At 39.7% G+C, this 19,206-nt stretch overlaps 1 protein-coding gene across 4 annotated transcripts in view; it reads left to right on the forward strand.

The window, feature by feature from the left end:
- The first annotated feature begins 4,478 nt into the window (after positions 1-4,478).
- SCAF8 (SR-related CTD associated factor 8) overlaps positions 4,479-19,206 on the forward strand; it is a 159,961-nt gene continuing 145,233 nt past the window's right edge. For all 4 annotated transcript variants that reach the window (XR_010651137.2, XM_065834588.2, XM_065834586.2 and 1 more), the window contains exon 1: positions 4,479-4,850. Coding sequence is in view for 3 of the 4 variants with exons in the window: in XM_065834588.2 (XP_065690660.2) it covers positions 4,821-4,850 (30 nt within the window). In the remaining variant the exon portion in view is untranslated. The remainder of the gene's footprint in view (positions 4,851-19,206) is intronic.

Genomic DNA, 19,206 nt, shown 5'->3' on the forward strand with positions numbered 1-19,206 from the left:
TTTACAGTATTTGCAAGCCGAGATTATAAGGATGTTCTATCCTTGTAGTTCTACTGTTACACTAAAATGAGATAAGCATGCTATAATTGCTGCTGCAAAACCATTGCCTTTATTTTGAAAGAATCATTTTATTAGAAGCAGAACTAAATGGTGACTATGCAGCTATAGGAAACCCTGATCACTCTACCTTGCAGTTGCACACTATAATCCAAAACAGGATGGCACAAAGTTCAAACTTCAAGATTATAATCCTGTACAGAGTAAGAAAACATTAGGAAATGCATCCTGACTGAGCTTATTTTAGCGATGTTGGAAATGCCACAGTAGGTGTGACTTGTATTGCCAGCTCACTTGCATCAGGTCATCCAAACCTCCTACAAACAAGTCTGAGAAATGTTACTTGAAGGTAATCTCTAAGTCTCTTTTATCTGCTTTCCTGATAAAAGCAGTTCCCTTTGAAATCAACACAGACTTAGAGTGTGCAGCTGAGAGCAGAAGCTGGCCTGTAAATTAAAGCTTCAATTGCCTTTGAACATGTTTTTCCAATAGTCTTAAGGTGATTTCTGTGGTGCTGAGAGTCTGACACCACAATGCTAGGACAAGTACAAGATATTCGGAGTAAGTCAAGCCTGACCAGAAGGAACTGCGTCGTAAACTAACTAGGATTCGTAATTAACAGGCTATCATGGCAACATGTGGTTACAAACATAACAGCTCTAAATTTCTCTTACAATCTCTGAAATTTCTAAGTACTTGAAAGAAAAGAGCTCCTTGTGTGAACATGTCTCTGTAACAAATTCAGGAAAAGTTCAACAGAAAATTCATTTCTATGCTTTCAGTTATAAACTAAGTGCTTTTATACTCGTTATAGTGAAGGAGGAATGGCAACTGAGCATGCAAATGAAAGAGGAAGATGAGGTAGATTTAGTAAAGAAGGGCAGAGTAAAGAAATGTGCTAAAGTTCAGTCAAAAATGTAAGCAGCTCTTTGAAAGCACACTGAAAAATTAAGTAGAGACTGTCAGTGTGCATGGGCGATGACTTGTAGCTGTGCATTCAAAAATGTGTGGAGAGAGTTACTGTGAAGAAAACTTGGCGACACCCTCTTACTTGAAACTACTGCTTTTCCTCTATTCTCTGTGCCTGCTGGGACACCAGCTCTCCCTCCTGACACTTGCATGTGGTTTTAAATCTAACCCTTGTATGTGGTTTCCTCTGCTGAGAGGAAACAACTGGGAGTTCCACACTTGGACAGAGGATTTAAGGGCATTTGCCAGTTAGATACTTGTTTGATCTATTTAGTATGTATTTGGCCTTGTCAGAGGTAGGAAAAAAGCAGACATACTTATTTTACCTTCTCATATGGAAAAAGCTCACTAAATAGCAGATTAAAGATCTCTTCAGTCTTGCTTTTCAGAATTGTAAAGCTAGGTGTTTGCATCCACAGGGGAGGTGTGTCCCATCCTTGTAAATCCCACATATATAACTAATTGACATGTTGGAAAGCACATGGGATCTTATTTGCAAAACTGGAGTTTCTGGTGTGACTTTCGGCAGTTGTGCAGAGCGTTGGAACTGCAGGAAGCTTGTGTTGTGCAGCAAGCTGTCACTCATTCTGCACCACAACACAGTAAGAAATCTCCCAGCTTTGTTATGTTATGAGTAATAGTGCAAGTCATTGACAGTCTCATGGGGCAAAGTGGCCTTGCCCCAGAATGAGCCAGTGTTTCTGCATTAATACCATTTTCATATTACTTAATTTGTATGTTTGCTTAATTTGGAACATTTAGTTATAATCAGAGACATATTACAGTATTCATTCTGTAGCACATTTCTTATTCTTGGATGATAACTAGCTCCTTACAAGATCAGGGATGTACTGTGCTCCTATGCTTTTTTTCTACTGCTGGAACTAAATAGGATTGTTAAAAGGCTTTCTTATCTAAACTCTTTAAGTGGTAAATGTTTTTGTTTAAATGTTTATTAGAGACCTACAGCAAACAGGCTAAATGGTGGGGGACAGGAATAGCTTAGTTTGAATGTCAGACTCTGTGCTTTTGAGGTCAAGGCTTTGTGCACACATCTCCAAATGTAAATCCTACCTCTCCTCCTCTGTTTTCTGCTTTATGCACTCTTCCCCTTCCTTCACTGGAATAAATTATGCTTCTTGAACAAATATTCTGAAAAAGCAAGTGTGTGGGAGTTTTGTGGTCACTTTGAGGCCAATTTCAAAATAGTTTTTGCAAAAATTTTCTTGTGCAGTGTTCTATTCCATCCATTTTAATAAGAAAAACTAGACTTGCTTCAATTTCACCTAAAAGGAAAGCTACCAGATCCTAAAGGATCATTTGCAACTACAGTATTTCAGTAAGTTTTCAAAAGGAATACAAAGCAAATAGTTTTACTAGTTACTCTCATAATACAGTGAAGCCCTCCACAGTAATTTGAATATAGTTCTCTCTTCACATTTTATTTACTCTTAATTCCCACAGGAAAAGAAAGAACAAAAGAGGAACAGAGGCCTTGTTCCTCCTGGTAAGCATAATGTGCTTCTCTTGGATCATTTGTGAAGGGCGGGGAGGGGGGGCAGTTCTGGCAGAAGACTGCCAGAAGGTTCCACTGAGCTACACAGTTCATACAGTAACAGTGTTAATCAGCTGTAGGAAGGGACCTCAGGACATCTCTAGCCCAACCACTGGCTCAAAACATGGTCAGCTGTCAGCTCTGCATGGGTTACTAAGGTCTTTATTCCTATGGGATCTTAGAAAGGGATGGAGACTGCAGCTTCTCTGGGGAACCAGCTCCACTGCTTGGCTATCTTCACAATGGAATAGGTTTTCTTCTGGTTGTGTTAGAACCTCCCCTGCTTCATTGTAAGACTGCTGCCTCTTGATGTCCTGCTGTGTACCTCTGTTAAAGAGCCTTATTCAATTGTTTCAGAATTATAAAAAATGTTAAGGACCCTTAATCATCCATTTACTTTGCAGGTATTGGATGCTATTGGGTGCCCTGCCTACCTCATGGCTATCATTTTTTCAGTCAGAACAGACCCAGTCCTTTCATCCTCCCCTAACTGGGCATTTCCTTTAGCCTCCTGACCCTCTGGGTGGCCTGATACTGCAACAACAGTGATTGCTATTGATGAGGTTTTATCTGAGTAAGCCTGTTGCGAAGGAAAGAGTGCCAATCCTGTTTGTAATAAGATGTAATGATCTCTCTTGCGTTTCTGTAAGAATTGAGCTGTAGGATGCCAGGTCTGTCTCAAACGCTGGCCTTATATTAATTTGTAAGTTATCTTGTTCGTTGAGTAAGGGACATCTCAGCTTCGAAGGCTCTGGCCTGTAGTGGGAGCATCTGCTGTCCTTGAAGAGCCCTTGTGGCGCTGGTCTGAGAGACACTTGTGAGGGCAGGAGGGTATGGTCTATCCAGAGCATGGCTGAGAGACGTGGCTGGAAAATATGAAGCACAACCCAGATTGGAGCCCAGTTCACGCTGTCATAGCTCTGCTGCGTTGGTAGAGTTGAAGGAACACAACTGAACTCTGAAAAAATGGCAGCTAACGACAAACCTAAGTTTCATCCTCAATGCTTCTGACCTCCTTGAGGCGCTCTCTGATGAAGGTGAGTCATGCGACAGCCTTTGTGTTTGAGGGAACAAAAATCTATGCCCTGGAAGCAAGTCCTCCTGTTCAATAGGGCTGCTGCTGGGATTTCTCAGCTGAGGGTTGGGTTTGTGCTTCAGGGGGAGGTGGGTGCTCTGCCAGGCTGGCATGGCTCTCAGTGGGGGACATGGCTGGCACTTCTGTTCCCCGGGAAGCGCACCCTCTTGGAAACTTCACCTGGGAATATGCCCTGTGTGATGAAACAGCAACGCCTGCTGCTGGGTTTGGAGACTTTTTGGTGTCAGATTCAAGTTATGATATTCATGTACTAAATGCAGTGGGACTTGTGATTTATTAGCATTGTGATTTTGTGTTTTTTCTCCTTTCCTCTTGATATTTTTTGCTAATTGCTTGTGATTTTTAAATGATTTTTTAAAATTATGATGATGATTTTTATTTTTTTTTTCCTTTCTACATCCCACTGATTCTTTTTCCTGTTGTTTTTCTTCAAGTCTGGATGCCATTCCCATTCCCGGTTACCCCGGCGGGCCTTTCTGGGGGGTGAGGCTCTGCGGGAGAGGTGTGAGGAGGCAAACGCTCGCCTCCCTCCGGGGATCCGGCCTTCAGCTGGAAACAGCCAGAACGGTGTCCCGAGAACTCCCTGGTAACGAAACACCACCGCGATTAACACCTTGCTCCCGTAACCCTTCGCTTCGCGCCTGCTCGCAGGGCCGGGGCGGCGCGGAGGAGGGCGAGGGGGCGGGCGGAGCGGGGCGGTACGCGGCGCCAGCCCGGCAGCGCGTCTGTGGCGCGGGCGGGCGGGCGCTGCCCGGCAGGCGGCGCTGTAGCCGCTCTGCGCCGCTCTCGGCTCCTCTCGGAGCTGCGCTTGCGAGGAGCCCCCGTGTGTCCGCCATATTGCCGTCCGCGCCGCAGCCGCTGCGCGTTGTTCCTCCATCTCCTGCCGGCGGAGCCGAGCGGGGGAGGGGACGTCGGCGCCGCCGGGCGGGAAGCAGGGCGAGGAGGCCGCGCACTGCCGGTAGGAGACGGAAACGAGCGGCGCCCGCGTCCCTCCGCGCCCGCCCCCTGCGCCACCCGCCATGGCGAGGAGGCCCGGCGGCCCCTGAGCGAGACGCACACACAGACCGAGACTTGCCCTCTCCCGGCCGCGGCCCGGCCGCCATCTGCGGAGAGAAGCCGCCCGGCTCCCGCCTCTGCCGCGACATGGAGGCCGTGAAAGCCTTTAACAGCGAGGTGTGTAACCCCCTTCCCGCTCCTTCCCCGCGGGGTCGGGGAGCGGGCGGGGCCCCGGGGCCGGCGCCTTCCCTGCCCCCTCCCGCTGTGCGCGCCCCGCCGCGGGGAGGCGACGGGAATGGGGGGGCCGGGTGTGGGGGAGCGCTCCCGGGGGCTCCCCCCGTGTCAGGCGGGAGCGGGCCGTTGTCGTCGTCCCTGGGAAATGGGAGGAGGGAGAGGGTAATGGAGACGCCCCCCCCCACTCGCTATTCCGCCGTGGGGCTGGGGGAGACTGAACGGAGAAGAATGGATCTGGCGACGGGCTGAGGGGAGAGGAGGGAGCGGGAGGAGGCCGAGGTGGAGGAGGCCTCTCCTGCGTCTGGCGGGCGGCGGGGGATGCCCGGCTAACTTAGCGCAGCGGGCGGAGGAGGCTCCGCGGGGCGGGAGGGTGGTCCTGGGTCGCCTGGAGCAGGGTCTGTGCGCTTCCCCTGCCCTGCCTCTAGTGCCAGCCCGTTCCTCCTCGCTTGTTCAATGTACGCCCACCTCGCCGGTGCGCACTTTAACACCTTGGTTTTGTTTTTTGGGATTTTTTTTTGTTTCTTTTTTAAAACCTGGGCTGAGACTACAAAGGCCTGGAGGCTCGTTTCTGTGAGAATAGTACATTCACTGTAGTCAGGTTGGAAACAGTCATTGCCTGTGTGCTACACAGAGCCAGAGTACTGCAGCAAAGCACTGTGTTGAGAGTGAGCACCCACAAACACACGCACACAGGCTCAGGTATTGATACAGCACCGGGCTTCTCTTTTATGCCAGTACTTAATGTTTATTTTATTGCAAGATAGCTCTTGTGACAACGCTGCTTTGTTCCTCTTCGTTGGGGGAGTTCGTATCATTTATATTTTGAAGTTAATGTGAGAGCAAGGGAAATAAATATGTATTTTATTTATAGGAAGTCTTATGTCTTAAAAAATAGTTTTTTACTTTAACCGTAGAAAGTTTCAGCTCTGGTTACAATGGTCGTGTATTAGAGCTGCCAGTTACCCTCTTGCTACCCCCAGAGGCAATATAATGATTTTAGGTTTTAATGATTTTAAGTAATACAACACTGGTTTGGGGTTTTAAAATGTTGAGTTGTAGTGGAACCATGTGCCAACCATGTTGTATCTACAAGCCACAATAAGATAGGTTTCTAAAATGGGCAGGTGCATTCTAATAACTCAGGAGCAGTTAAACAACCATAACTGATGTGCAGTTCTAGGTGTTGCACTTCATGCAGTTTGAATTCTTAAGTGGAAGAAATCACATTGTGGCTGCTAGAAGAAAAATAAATACTAGAAACAATTTTTCTCCTATTTTATTTTCTGATTTGCTTGTTGTAAAGTGGGGAAGAGTTTAGTCACAAGAACAGAAGAACATAAGTAGATTAGAACCTTCTTCTCATGTATAACTACCAGCATGAGCAAAAGTCTTCACTTTCATATTGAAAAACAACTTGTGGCTGGCTTGCTGAGCACTCAGGTTCAAGTACTGGAAAAATAAATTACTCTGAAGACTTAAGACTGTACTGTACTGAAGAGAAGAGGTTTAGAACATGCTTTAAGTTTTTAAGTGCTCGAAAAAGAGTAAACTTTGCATTTTCGATAGAGAAAATGCAGAAGCTCAGGCAATGGTGTTTTAACCAGCTTATTTCCTATTGTATAAACAGACAGCATCTATCAATGGACTTGCTTTTATGACTTCTTCAATTTTGTTGTCACCTATGTATTTGAATGTTTGGCTACACTGATAGGAAGGTTTTAAAGATGCTATGACTAAACCCCTGATCCTGGAGGTAATTGGCATAAAACTTACTACATGGAGGGAATCCTGAGTGTCTTCGCTAGCCACTCTTGGGCCTCTGCACCCACTGCAGAGCTTGACTTAATTTTCCATCATTGTCTCGGATATAACTGACCTATACACATTTTTCATTGTATAACTGTGAAATGATTAATAAATATTTAAACTATCCGAAGTGCATGAGTCTGTATATTGTAGTTTGTGCCATACCTGAGTGCTTCTGATTAACTTACGAAATATTTATACTTCACTTCTAAAAATAATTTTCTTTGTTTATATTATGTTTTAAGATCATGTTATACTCCAGAAATGACATCAGATTTCTGTTATAGAGATTTTTGGCTTAAAATAGATATAAATTACATTTAGCAGCAGATGAGATAGACTAAATTGTAGAAGTACTTTTAGCATAGTTTGTCTAATACAGTTTGCATTCAGTTAATAATGTTATGAAGTTTATGTAACTTACTGGTGAAATCCAGATGACACTTTAGAAAAAAACATTCCAAATACATTTAACCACTGAAGTCTGCAGCGTGGATACTTCAGGAGTTGTATTTTTGTTCGTTTGTTTTTAAAGCAAGGAGTTGTGTTTGGATTCTGCTATGAAGTTAAAATGAAGGCAGCTGTCGATCTAGGTGTTATGGCTGTGAGCTGAGCAATATCCTGTATTGTAACTATCCTGTATGACAGTCAGAATTGAGGTGATTAATAGGCTTGGCATTAATTGGATTAGAAATAAATATCTCAAGTTTATTGGAACTCTGACTACTGGAAATAATGCCTGCTATTGCGGAAAGCTGTTCAGTGCCTAGCGATGACGTGAGACATTGTCAGTGCTGTATCTAATCGTACATATAAAATTAGCCCTAACATTTAAAGATGAGGAAATGTTCAGTATTGTTTTAATGTAATGGTTGATGTTTTACTATTTGGTTAAAACTGCTTGGAAACTGAAAAGTACAATATTATACAACTGACTTTGTATACCATTGAGGTAGTTGGCAGTGTTTTATACCAAACAGTTTATCATTTGCTACAGTTGACATGAAGGCTAACCATTGTGGAATCATTTTTCTCCAGGTCTCAGTTCAGGCCCTGAGTTGTTTTCTGAAAAGCACAACATCAAAGTCAAGAACAGGTCTTGACAGAAGAAAATGACTGGAAAGTTTCAAATTCATTTTATGTTCTATAAAATGTGGAATTGAAATGGACTAGAGGCAAGCATGCATAGTGTCACAGTTCCAGCACTCAGATGGTAATGTTTTAATTGCAGACTTACATAATTAAAGCTCAGTATTATATAGTATAATTTATATAGTAAAGCTTAGTATTATATAATCAGTTCAGTGTTAAAAGTCTTGCTGTCAGCTTCAAATTAGCCATTCTCACATTGCGTTCAGGTGCTGTACCTGAAGTTGGTTTTAGATGCTATAGACCCCAGAGTTTTCTTGCAATACTTCTTCTTTTTGCAGTGGCAGGCTTTGTATTTCCAAATGATTTTCACTTTATGATGTGAAGAGTGCATGCAGACAACTGTGAAAGGAGAGCAACAGATGCTTTAATTCTGAAACCCATTTAATTATTTTTAGATTTGTTTCTATATAAATCTGTAGAATAAATGTGAATAGTTTTACAGACACACAAATAGTCATAGGACTGGAATGTATTTTAAGGAAAATGGAGATCTCAAATTAGTTGTAAATACAACAGAAACGGCATATTTGGAGTAATACTTTTTTTAACCATGCTAACTGCATCTTTAAGTGTGGAATAACAGGAATCTTTAAAGGGCAAGTTCAGCTTAGGTGCTTATTTCTTTAAAAATGACAATAGTAATTCACTGATCTAGTGAAATTAAGCGTACCATTTCTATTAAATTAAAGTTTCTCAATATCTTGTATCACATATAGGCACATTTCTCCTCATGTATGAGCTTTTAAGTCTTGCTGTCCATGATGCTGCCCTTACTGTTTTGTTTTTTTGCATACTCTTTATGTAAAACCAAATTATCTCATGTATAAGTTATGCATGCTTTGGTCAAGTCTTTGAAAATTGCTTGTACTGTATAAATTGCTGAGGTTGGCACCTGCAGTTTTGAACCGCAGCCATTTTTAAGGTTAGCAATGGCAATGGTAAAACCTACTAAGGACAGTTTGATAGCTTAAAAAAATCTGGAAGTATCACCATCTGTAGAATTTACATTGTTGAATGATAGTGGTTAGGATCCAGTGCTACACATTTGAGCTTAAATGGATGGGGGGGGAATTACACGCAGCACAATATATTGTAATATTGGAAAGGCAGTAGTGGAAAGGGCAGTTGTATATTAAAAAAAAAAAAGAGAGAGAGAGTAAAGAATAAGGCAAAGCTTTTCCCTTGAAGCCCAAGAATGAGGAAGTCGTGTCTCCTGATTCCTTTCAGAAATGCTGTGATCATATGAAGGTGTTTTATATAGAAAGCTCAATGCCTCTTATCTTTACAATTGGTTGCTGATCTTTTCATATACAAGGGAATGAAAACTAAGTGTCCTCATGGAAACATGGAATATGCTTTGTCTAGTGTTTCGAGATGAGGATGCACGTAAAGTGCTGTAAGATTAAGGTACTGATCACAGTTTGCTTAAAGTGTGATGTGGGTTTCCGTGCATTTTCTTGTGTTAATCTAAATGTCTTCTAGGGTGTGAGAGACACAGTTAAAATTTCTGCAGCATTCCTAGGCTGGGGTTCAGCTGTTATTAGCAATGAAAATGGTTGTCCTTCCATAATTCGTCATAAAGCGGAGTCACAGGGAGCTTTTGGTGTGCAGAATGGTTGTGAGAGCCATGTAAGATGATGAGAAGCAGTATATAAAGCGATCGTTGCTACTTTTGGGTTAGCTGGTTCTTCTGAAGTTTATCAGTGGTGGGGACATAGTAGTCACTGATCATTGGCTGGCAATGCTGTTGTCTGTATTCTCTATTTGCACTTCATTGGCTGGTGGTCACCTTTATCGTGATATTTCTTTAGAAGATATATTTTAAGTGGCAGTGGGGAACAGTTCAGTTGACCACAATTTCAGAAATGTGATCCTTGGAAATAACCCACATTTTAATTACTGAGCATTGGAGTATAGGCACACAAAAGTACAGAAGTGTAAGTCAAATATTTTATTTTAGACTTCTTTATTTTAATGGCATATTCTAAGTCACCAAGGTGGTGTTTTTGTGAAAGGGTGACAGCTGATGCTAAAAAAAAGTTAAATGGTATGCCTCATGAAGATGCTAAATAGAGATTGATGCTGAATAGCTGAGTAGCGTGAAAAAAATGAAGCTCTCTGAAATGAGGAGTCAGGGCTTTGATTAGTGCAAGCAGTGGTGCTAGCAGTGACGTATGAGGAACAGTTAAAGGGCATGTAAGCTACTTCTTAGCAAGATACTTTCCTTAGATTCTGCTGCATGTTTCACATGCTCAAGCACCTGAAAAAATTTGCAGAGCTCTTTTGCTAACTGCTGAGAAAATGAGAACTTGTGTCTGTTGCCTCTTCTTTCTCACTAATATTTTACCAATAATAAAAAAGTACAATGTCCTTTCATATCTTTTGCTGTTGTGAAGGATTCTGCAACTGTGAAATGCTTCAGGCTTTCTTCTTTTTTGTTTGTCTGATAACTGCATTTATGGTCTGATATTTGTAAATTTTGTTGTAGCAAATTGCGGTGAAAGCTTTTGGTTTACCTTTTCTTAATTTTCAGAAGAAAAAGTTAGCTAGGTGATACCTGTGTGTGCATATGGACACATAAATGTGAAATGCTGACTGCATTTCATTCTTAACCTCTCGAGTGGATGTGAAAAACGTCTTCTGTTTAATTTTGCTTTATAATGTCATAGTGCTCCCTAGAGAAAAAACACCGCATCTTTACAAACAATATGAATTCCTTTAAGATACAGCAAAATATGTAAGAATTTGTTAATTTCCCATTTCCTGTCGGGAACATTAAGAGCAGTAACACTGAACTGTAAATATTTCACTCTGTTTCGTCCCAGCAGGAGTTGAACTTTGCTAGCTTTCCACTGTTTTCTTTTTGTTAAAAGGCCATGGGGAAAGAAAGCCCATTTCTCTTCAAGATACAGTAAATATTAAAGTGATGTTCACCTAATTAATTGTCTCCATTTGTGCTGAATAAATATTTATAGTTTTAGTATCACATTTTCAAAGACTGATCTGACCTTTGACTTTTGCCAACCACAGAATCTTGGTATCTGGCCTTGTAAAGACATGATCATGAAAGTCTGTATTAAAGGCCCAAAGTGTTAGGGTTTTTTTTGGTGCATGTCTTGCTTAAAGACATCACTTATTTCATGAAGTAGTATATGACAGACATAGATTATTTTTCTGCATTTGATCCATACACTTGAAATTTCTTCTGAAACTGTGGCCTAGATTAGATCCCTATGAACCTGGGAGGATAACGTAGATCTCCAGATTCTGCTAACACTCTGAGTTGTAGCTGCGTAGTTATGAGTATCGATCCTGCTTGCTGTTCATTTAGAGAGCAGTGAACCATTTTGTAGTTTAAAACAAATGCACTTCTGAACTCAGACTTCGAATCTTTTGATTTTCACCAACTCACTAAGACGATGCCTGGGGCTACAATCTTTGGCACGCTACTTGGAATTACCTTAACAAGCCGTACTTGAGTTTGCCATCAGCAGTCTGTTTTCCTGTGGCAGTTGAAAAGTGAGTCTGGTAACCCACATGGCTTTCCTATAGGAAAAAAAAAAAAAAAAAAAAAAACCCCGAAACTTTCAGAACAAAAGTATTTGATAAAGCAGGTCTTACAATACAGTAATACAGTCTAGACACTTGGTTATTTTTGTGAGTATTTTTTTTCACTTGGAAAAAGGCCAACTCTGTACAACTGGTCCATCATTCTACCTCTGGACAGCCAGCAAGAAATTTAGCCTGTATGGCTGATTCAGCCTTGGTTAGAACCCTTGTTCCTGCCCTCATCAACTGCTGGTGGAACTCCCTTGTGAGGCCTGGAACAGTGGTGTGTAGTTGTCTGTTCAGGTGAGTATCCAGAGTTCAGCGAGCTTGGCTTTGAGCTCAGTAAACAGTGTTAGTCCTTGTTCTTGTATCAGAACTTTTCAAGAATTGCATGTGCATTTCTTTCCTTGCATTGTTTTGCTTCTTTGGAGCTACTTTTCTGCAGTATTTCTGTGGGACTGCTGACAGCAGTAGCAGTCAGCTAGGTAATTTTATAAACCTTATTTAGCACCTGCTTCTGTGCTGTAGGGTATGTGTACTTTAAAAGGATCTTCAGCTACTGCTGTAGTAGTTCTTGTCTTCGCCTGTCCTTGCCAGTTGTACTGACCAAAAGGAGACATTTTAGAAGAGGAATTGTTAAAATTTGGAGGAATTTAGAGAAAATTACTGCATTGACATCATGACTGTCTGTCAGATTGACTCCCACCATAAATGTGTGTTTCTTGTTAATATCCTGCTCTTTTTGCTGTTATGCTTTTGGCATTTGACCTACCATTTGTACAAAAATGGCAACTATTGATACACAAAAATTTATCATTTTCTTTCCACATTTTTTTTGTCAAGAGTTTTACTACAGAGCTTACCTGGTTTTACTGGGTACAGTTTTTGATTGTAGGAGTTTTGGTGGTTTCTTGTTTGTTTATTTGTCTTCAAAGTTCCAAATGAATAGTACTGAATTGCTGTCTTTTCTCCTAGCTTTATGATTATACAATCAGGTAGCCAGTGGTCACTTCTCTGATGCCTTGACCTCCACAAATATAATACATACGCATAATATAATAAAATACATATGTGGAAGATAAGGCCTGTCACCTTTGTTGCTGTGTTTGCTGTTGATGGTTTTTGAGGGTTGGCAGAGGGTGCTCTGGTTCCTGTTTACAACGAGGGCACAAAAATTTATAAAAGCAGAGGAGCAGAACTGGGATCCAGGAGGCAGTAGCAGCAGGGAATGGTGGTTTGGGTGGATGGTGGCTGAGCAGTAAAACAGTGGAGGGGTAGCAACAGCTGAGAGGTCCAAGGTACCTGTTTCGGTAGCCTTGAACTTGTTTTTTATGAAGTTCTGTGTATAACATTAGTTTTGAAAGACTGGAATAAATATTTTGTAAACACTAATGACAGCTGTACAAGGTGTTTTATGCAAGGCACTGAACAGCATGTTTGAATTGGAATTTATTGAAATAGCATGCATTTTTGGGAAAGATATTTCAGAAGATCCATCTTCTTTGTGTTATTTTGGCCTGGGATTCAGTGTTTCCAAATACTCATTTATTTGGAGCTGAGTGGTAAGAGTTTCCTCGTTATGTTTGATTTTCTGTTTTTAGTATTTGTTAGTTACTTTCAAAAACGAAAGTAGAATGTATTATGTGCGTTCTTTACTTTCCATCCCTATTGCTTTCTAGCTCATTTTTTCTTCAAAGTAGTACAAAATACTGTAAATTGCTGCTCACTAAAAAACTTTGTTTTTAAAGTCTTGGCCTCATGGCATAACTTTAATGAGCTCTCTTGGTAGATGAGTTAGAAATTAGTATGATAGATAAAAATACAATTCTAGTATTTTGATGTTTAAGTGATTGCAGTTTTTGAAAGAGAAATAATCATACTTATAAATGCCTTTGGATTTTCCAGAGGTTCAAGTCCAAAAAGTAAAGTGAAACACTTGTATAACAAATATACTGGTTGGAGAAATCCAACCCAATATAAACCATAATTTTAAAAAAACCCTTAAATGATGAATTTTCATTATGAATGGAGGGGATTTTAAACGAGATCTACGGGAAAGAAAAACCAACATTTTTGAATCAGTATGACAGTACAGCTTTTGTTGTGAGCCCTAAAAAGAGTTGGCAGAGAAAATGTGTGAGTCTATGATTTTCATAATGTTTAGGATCTGTCCCTGCATTTTTTAGCTCACAATTGTAGATGTGTCATTGTACTTAGACTTCTCTAAAGCATCTAACTTAATACTGCACCGCACTTTACCAAACTAGTGCATTGTAACAAGAACAAAGGGTAGTTCTCCAGTGCAGGCAGCCCACAAGCTTGCCTCTGGAAATCTACAGAGACTGCCATTGTGCCTGAAGCTGATCGATTTTCCTGCTGGTGATCTAGAATTAGCTAGAAATTAATGATAAAATGTTAATGATGGAAATTAGCTATATGGCAGGAACAATGAAAAAATTGCAGAAAGTGAAGTACTCCTGTTAGGTGATATCATCTGGACTTTTTGATCTTTCTGTTGTTGGGACTTTGGGCATCGGTAAAGTGCTCAGTCTTGCCTAGTTATTTTATGTGGTCCATTTAGTTTTTTCTAAGCTGTTTGTTCCCATTCAGTAAACATACTAAGTTACTAAGAAGAGAAAAAGGGGAGTTGTGTTTTATGGCTTGTTAAGGGTTGGGAGCAAATGAAGTATATTCTAGAGGCTATTCTGAATCAAACATCTGTTTTGTAGTGGTGTACAATTCCAGAGACTAGAGTTGAATCCAGGTGGTTTCTTTAAATTCCAATTTTAACATTCATAGTCTATTTCTACAAAGCAGGCTGTACCAACGCAACTTAGAAGCTTTCTTTGAAAGTACTAATAAAGAAGGTTTGAAGGAAATTGCAAATAGGTTGTAATACGCCTTTTTGGCTTAAATATATAAAAACTAAGACGGAATTTTTGTTCCATCTCAAAGTTTTCAGGTTTGGTAAATTTGAAAATCATAACTGTACCTACTTGAAGTGAAAGGGGTAGGAGAAGGACTGAGCAAAGGCAGTGATGATAAAACCCAACTTCATGTGCTAAAAGGTGATGGGCTAGAAAGACTGGTGTAAAACTTTTGCATCTTATTTCACTGAATTGCTTATATCATATACTCAAGATGAATATTCAGATTTAATCTTTGGACATAAACATATGTGAGGAGTGGTATATAACACAAGTGACATGGAGGGAGTAAGCTTTTTGTTTGAGTGTTCTCGTTTGCTTTTAAATTTGTTAGAAGTCAATTGAGTGCAGCAGTAAAAGGAAGACACACAGACTGAGATATCGAGCATATTGACTGTTATGTTTGTTAATTTAAACCACATCATGTGCTTCAAGTGTTTGAAAACAGTTGTATTAAAATAGTTGCTGTTGAGTTGTAGCCCTCTCTTGTTCTGTGTTTTTTTTTTTTAATGTTGGATTTTAGCAACTCGTATTGGTTGATTACTGGAAGAAAAGAACTCTTCATTGTTTTTCCTCCAAACTGAAATACCATATGTAGAATGGAGCATCTGTCATTCTGGTCATCCTACATGTACATCTTTGGTATATATTTTAATATCTCTGCGCAGTGCAGAGCAACAAGGTGCTGACTGGATTTAAGTAACAGTCCTCACTGTTAGATCCTAGTCAGCATCAAGGAAAAATCCTATTCGCTGAGGGATGGGCTCATGTAATATAAGTAACTTTTCCTAGACATTAAATTTCAAGAGTGTGTGTAAAATCCAACATAATAGAAATCTGTTGATTCTGTCTTTTTTAAAGCAATGACTGATAATAGTTTTTTCTTATTCTTTGCTGTGTGGCCATACAGATCTTTGGTAAGCAATACAATGACTATTTCTATATATACAATTGGATTTGATTGATTTTAATGCTATTGAAATATGAAATTAACCTAATTTGTTAAGGTAATATGTTATTAGACCTGACTTATAAGTATTTATTTTGCCTTTTACACATCAAAATTGCAGACATTTATTGTTATATGTGACATCTGGTTAACAACCAGAGAAAACTGTAAAAGTATTTCAGTAGAGATACATGTAATCAATATCGCTGACACCGCTTCTGGTCATAATCCCATGCTTAGAAATTGGTCTGAGTCCTTGAGTATCAGTATCAAAATGTTTATTCGCTTAGTTGCTTTAACAGCGTAATTCATCTCTATGAATATCTGTTCCTTTGGATCACATGAGACCAGAGGTGTTCATAGCTTTCAAGCCTTCTAGTGGTAAAATGAGTCTTATATGAAAGATTACTTCCTAGCCACTCCTCTCTTGCCTTTGTAAGATGTGGCCAGAGGTATGAAAAAGGATATATTACTTATGAAGCTGCCTTTTAATGAAATTAGTACTTTTTTCTAGCTTTCATTCAAAACTTTGGTAGGGAAACAGCTCTCTGGCTCTCTTGTTGAGTAAGACTGGTCTTGGAATTAAGTGCTGGGCATTGTGGAAGTGTCATGTGCCATCGCTTTCTGTGGAGATTTATTAACTTGCTTTGTAAGCAACTGGCTGTCCACAGAGGATGTAGTTCATATGCCTTCTGCCTCCTCTTCACTTGAGAAACTTTAGATCATAGTTTAGCATTGTGTAGTATACGGCCTCGTAAATTACAGCTATTTGCAATTGGTTGCTTTTTTACAGATATTTACAATAGAATGAACTTTTAAAGCACTTTTTGGATTACAGTTGTAATGATAAAAATGTTGTTTGCATTACTGAACAATCAAAATTTGAAATACACTGATGAATTCCCAGACTTTCAGTAATCCTTCTCTTGAATACAGCTTTTCTTAACAGAATTAAAGACAGAATACATGGCAGAAATTCAATGCTTTATCTATAGCATCAACCCAATCTTTTGCCTTTCCTCCCATTCCCAACATATAATTTATATAGTTCATTAAATCTTTGAGCAAACCTATATTTTTTTCCCCAAAATTTGGAAATAGGGCCTAATACATTTAAAATTATGTTGGGGAAAGGGACTATTAATAATGCTGTTAAGCCTACTTTTATGTATACTGGAATATTGCCTTTTACATAGTTTCTTAGCTCTCAATATCATTACTTTTGCTGTACAAGTCATTACATTGTTTTGTCGTTTAGAGGAAAATACAAAATTGTGAATATAATTTGATTTATTTGCGAGCCCAGTCTTTTATTGGATATGATACTTAAATGTATATTTATGTAGTAAATCTGTGTAACTTGTTGTATTTGCAACCTGTTAATTCTGAAGGAGGTGCATGAAGAAGTAACACTTTTTCCATTGTCCACAAAATGCATTCAAAATCCTTGTGAGGACAATTTCCTGTGTATTTCCAGATAATACTGATTTACGGCAATGGAGAGAGTGGTATGGAAAAAAATGTGTGCTTTAGGATATGATAATAAAAGTGAGTCTTAAGCCTTGTTTTTTAACATAAGAAAATAAAACATATCTCAATTGGAGGTGATGAGAAGTAAATAGAATGTTTGAAACAATATACAGGTGAATATGAATTGGTGTGACTTTTATGAAAAAAAAAAAAAGTGTCATGTATGCATGAGAGTTCTTTGAGAGAATTAGAAAACATGCGGACAGGGAAGAACCAAGTGATGTTACTTGGGTTTCCAAAAAATAGTTGAAAAGATCCATCCCCAAAAGTTTGAAAAGAAGTTGAATTGCTATGGGATGGATGGATGGATGACAGCTAAAAGGAGAGATGTGTGAGAAGTTAATGTGTAGAAACAAGTTTTCTTTTTCTGTGCTGGAATCTTGTATGGGGTTTGTGCTGGGAATCTTTGCATTTCAGTGTATTTGTAAATGCTGTGGGAAAGGGGTAGACAGTGAGGCAAAAATGTTTAACAGTGTTAAGTTGTTCAGGATGTTGGTACTGAAGGGCTAGCCATGAAGGATTGCAAAAGAACATTGCTGGACTGTTAGATGGCACCCTGGAATTTCATCAGGTTAAATGTGGTAATTCAGGCTGGGGAAACTGTATGGAAAAGGAACCCTTGCTTTTACACAGTGAGTGCTGAAATGACGCGATTTGGTAATTAAAAATACCTTGCAACTGAAATGGAAGTGCCCGTTTAAAGTTCAGCAGTAGTCAAAATAGCAATCAGAATCCTGGACATTATTAGGAAAGAAATAGAGACTCATTATGTTACTAGTACCCCTTTATCTTATGCCACATGCAGTCTAGTTTGTACCTCCCAAAACCATGTTGGCAGAACGGCATGTATAGAGAAGGGCAGAAGGAATGGAACAAAGGAATGGAACAGGTGTTTGTGAGAAATTACTAAACATCACTGTTGTTTTCAGGCTAAATCAGAGATGACTGGAAGATGATGAGGTAGGGGTCTGTAGTATTGGGGATACAGAAAAGGTAAACCACTGTTTTTTCCAATGCAGAAGCCAGGTAACTCCATTGTCACTAATGAGCACAAGTTCAAATAAAGAAAAAGGGTATTCTTTGCACAGGTTTTGATTAAACTATGCATCTGCCTAGAGATGTTGGGCATCCTAAAGATTTACGTGTATTGAAAATATATTTGAATTCTCTTTGTGGAGGGAATTCAGAGATGTCACGAAAAAGATCAGTTAGTGCTGGCTCAGGAATCACTGAGCTATGGGTTGCTGGTGGCTAAAATGGTATGCAGAGGAAGTATCACTAAAAGGGCAACCTTATATTACTTTCCATAAACATCATCTATTGAATGCTGTTTCTCTTAGTTTTCTCTGAACTAACAGTATGCATCAGTAACTAACTCATTTTCTACTATGCCCCATCTCAAAGAAAAGAAGGTAGGGCAAAGGGCAGGAGGGGAGAACATTAAAAAAAAAAAAAAAGAGGAAGAAGGTAGAAAGATGTTAAGAACAAAAACAATTTAAAAAGAGGGGACCAGAGAGGGACAAAGAAAAGTAGTCCTGATAGCAACCATCATTTCTTGGTGGGCTTCAAGTAGGAGTGCCTGCTCCTTGGCGATGCTCAGCCCAGAGGCATCGTTAGACAGGGAGCCTGAAACAATTGTCAGTCAGATCCCTGTTGTCAGAATTCCTACGCTTTCTGGCACTTGAAGTGACCAAGTGAAATTTGACAAGAACATCCCAAGATTTGGTGAGGCTTTGGATGTGGAGGCTAAATAAAAAAGGGAGACTATGTGCAATTTCAGGACATTCTGAAGGAAGTGGCAAAGGAACATGGCATATTTGGTACCTTTAGGTATATGAAGTTTTTATATCCTAATTTTGTGTATGATAATGCCATCTATCTTTAGAGAAGGAATGCCTCACCTCTAGTTTTCTTAGCAATGTACCATGGTTCAAGAATGAGCAGTACAAAACAAAACTTTGTGTAATTTTGTAATGGATTTTTATAGTTTTTTATCAGGTTTTAACCTTTCTATTTATTCAAGTCAGTTGGTCTTACCGAAGCAGCATTCTCCCAAATGTTGTGTTTGTGTTGTGGTCCCTTTGCACAGAAGAGCCTTTGAGTCAGAATGACTCCTGGGTGAATACATAGCTTTTTGCAGCAGGGCTCTTTTCCTGGCAAATATCAGGAGGCTTTTTCTCCCCCTCAGACATTAGGATAGCTGGGAGATGAGTATTGGTTTTATTTAGCTTAGCATGTTTTTTACTTTCCTGTGCAAAATCAGTTACTAAATGAATGAGAAAAATCAGTTTATCCAATGTGTGAGGTGGTTTTTGAATTAGAATTTTGATATGTATGTGTATCATTAACTGCTGATAGGTGTGCAGTGTTTGGAAAGAAGTTTTTA

The sequence above is a fragment of the Patagioenas fasciata genome, chromosome 3 (genome assembly GCF_037038585.1).
Source record: "Patagioenas fasciata isolate bPatFas1 chromosome 3, bPatFas1.hap1, whole genome shotgun sequence".
NCBI classification, from domain to species: Eukaryota; Metazoa; Chordata; class Aves; order Columbiformes; family Columbidae; genus Patagioenas; species Patagioenas fasciata.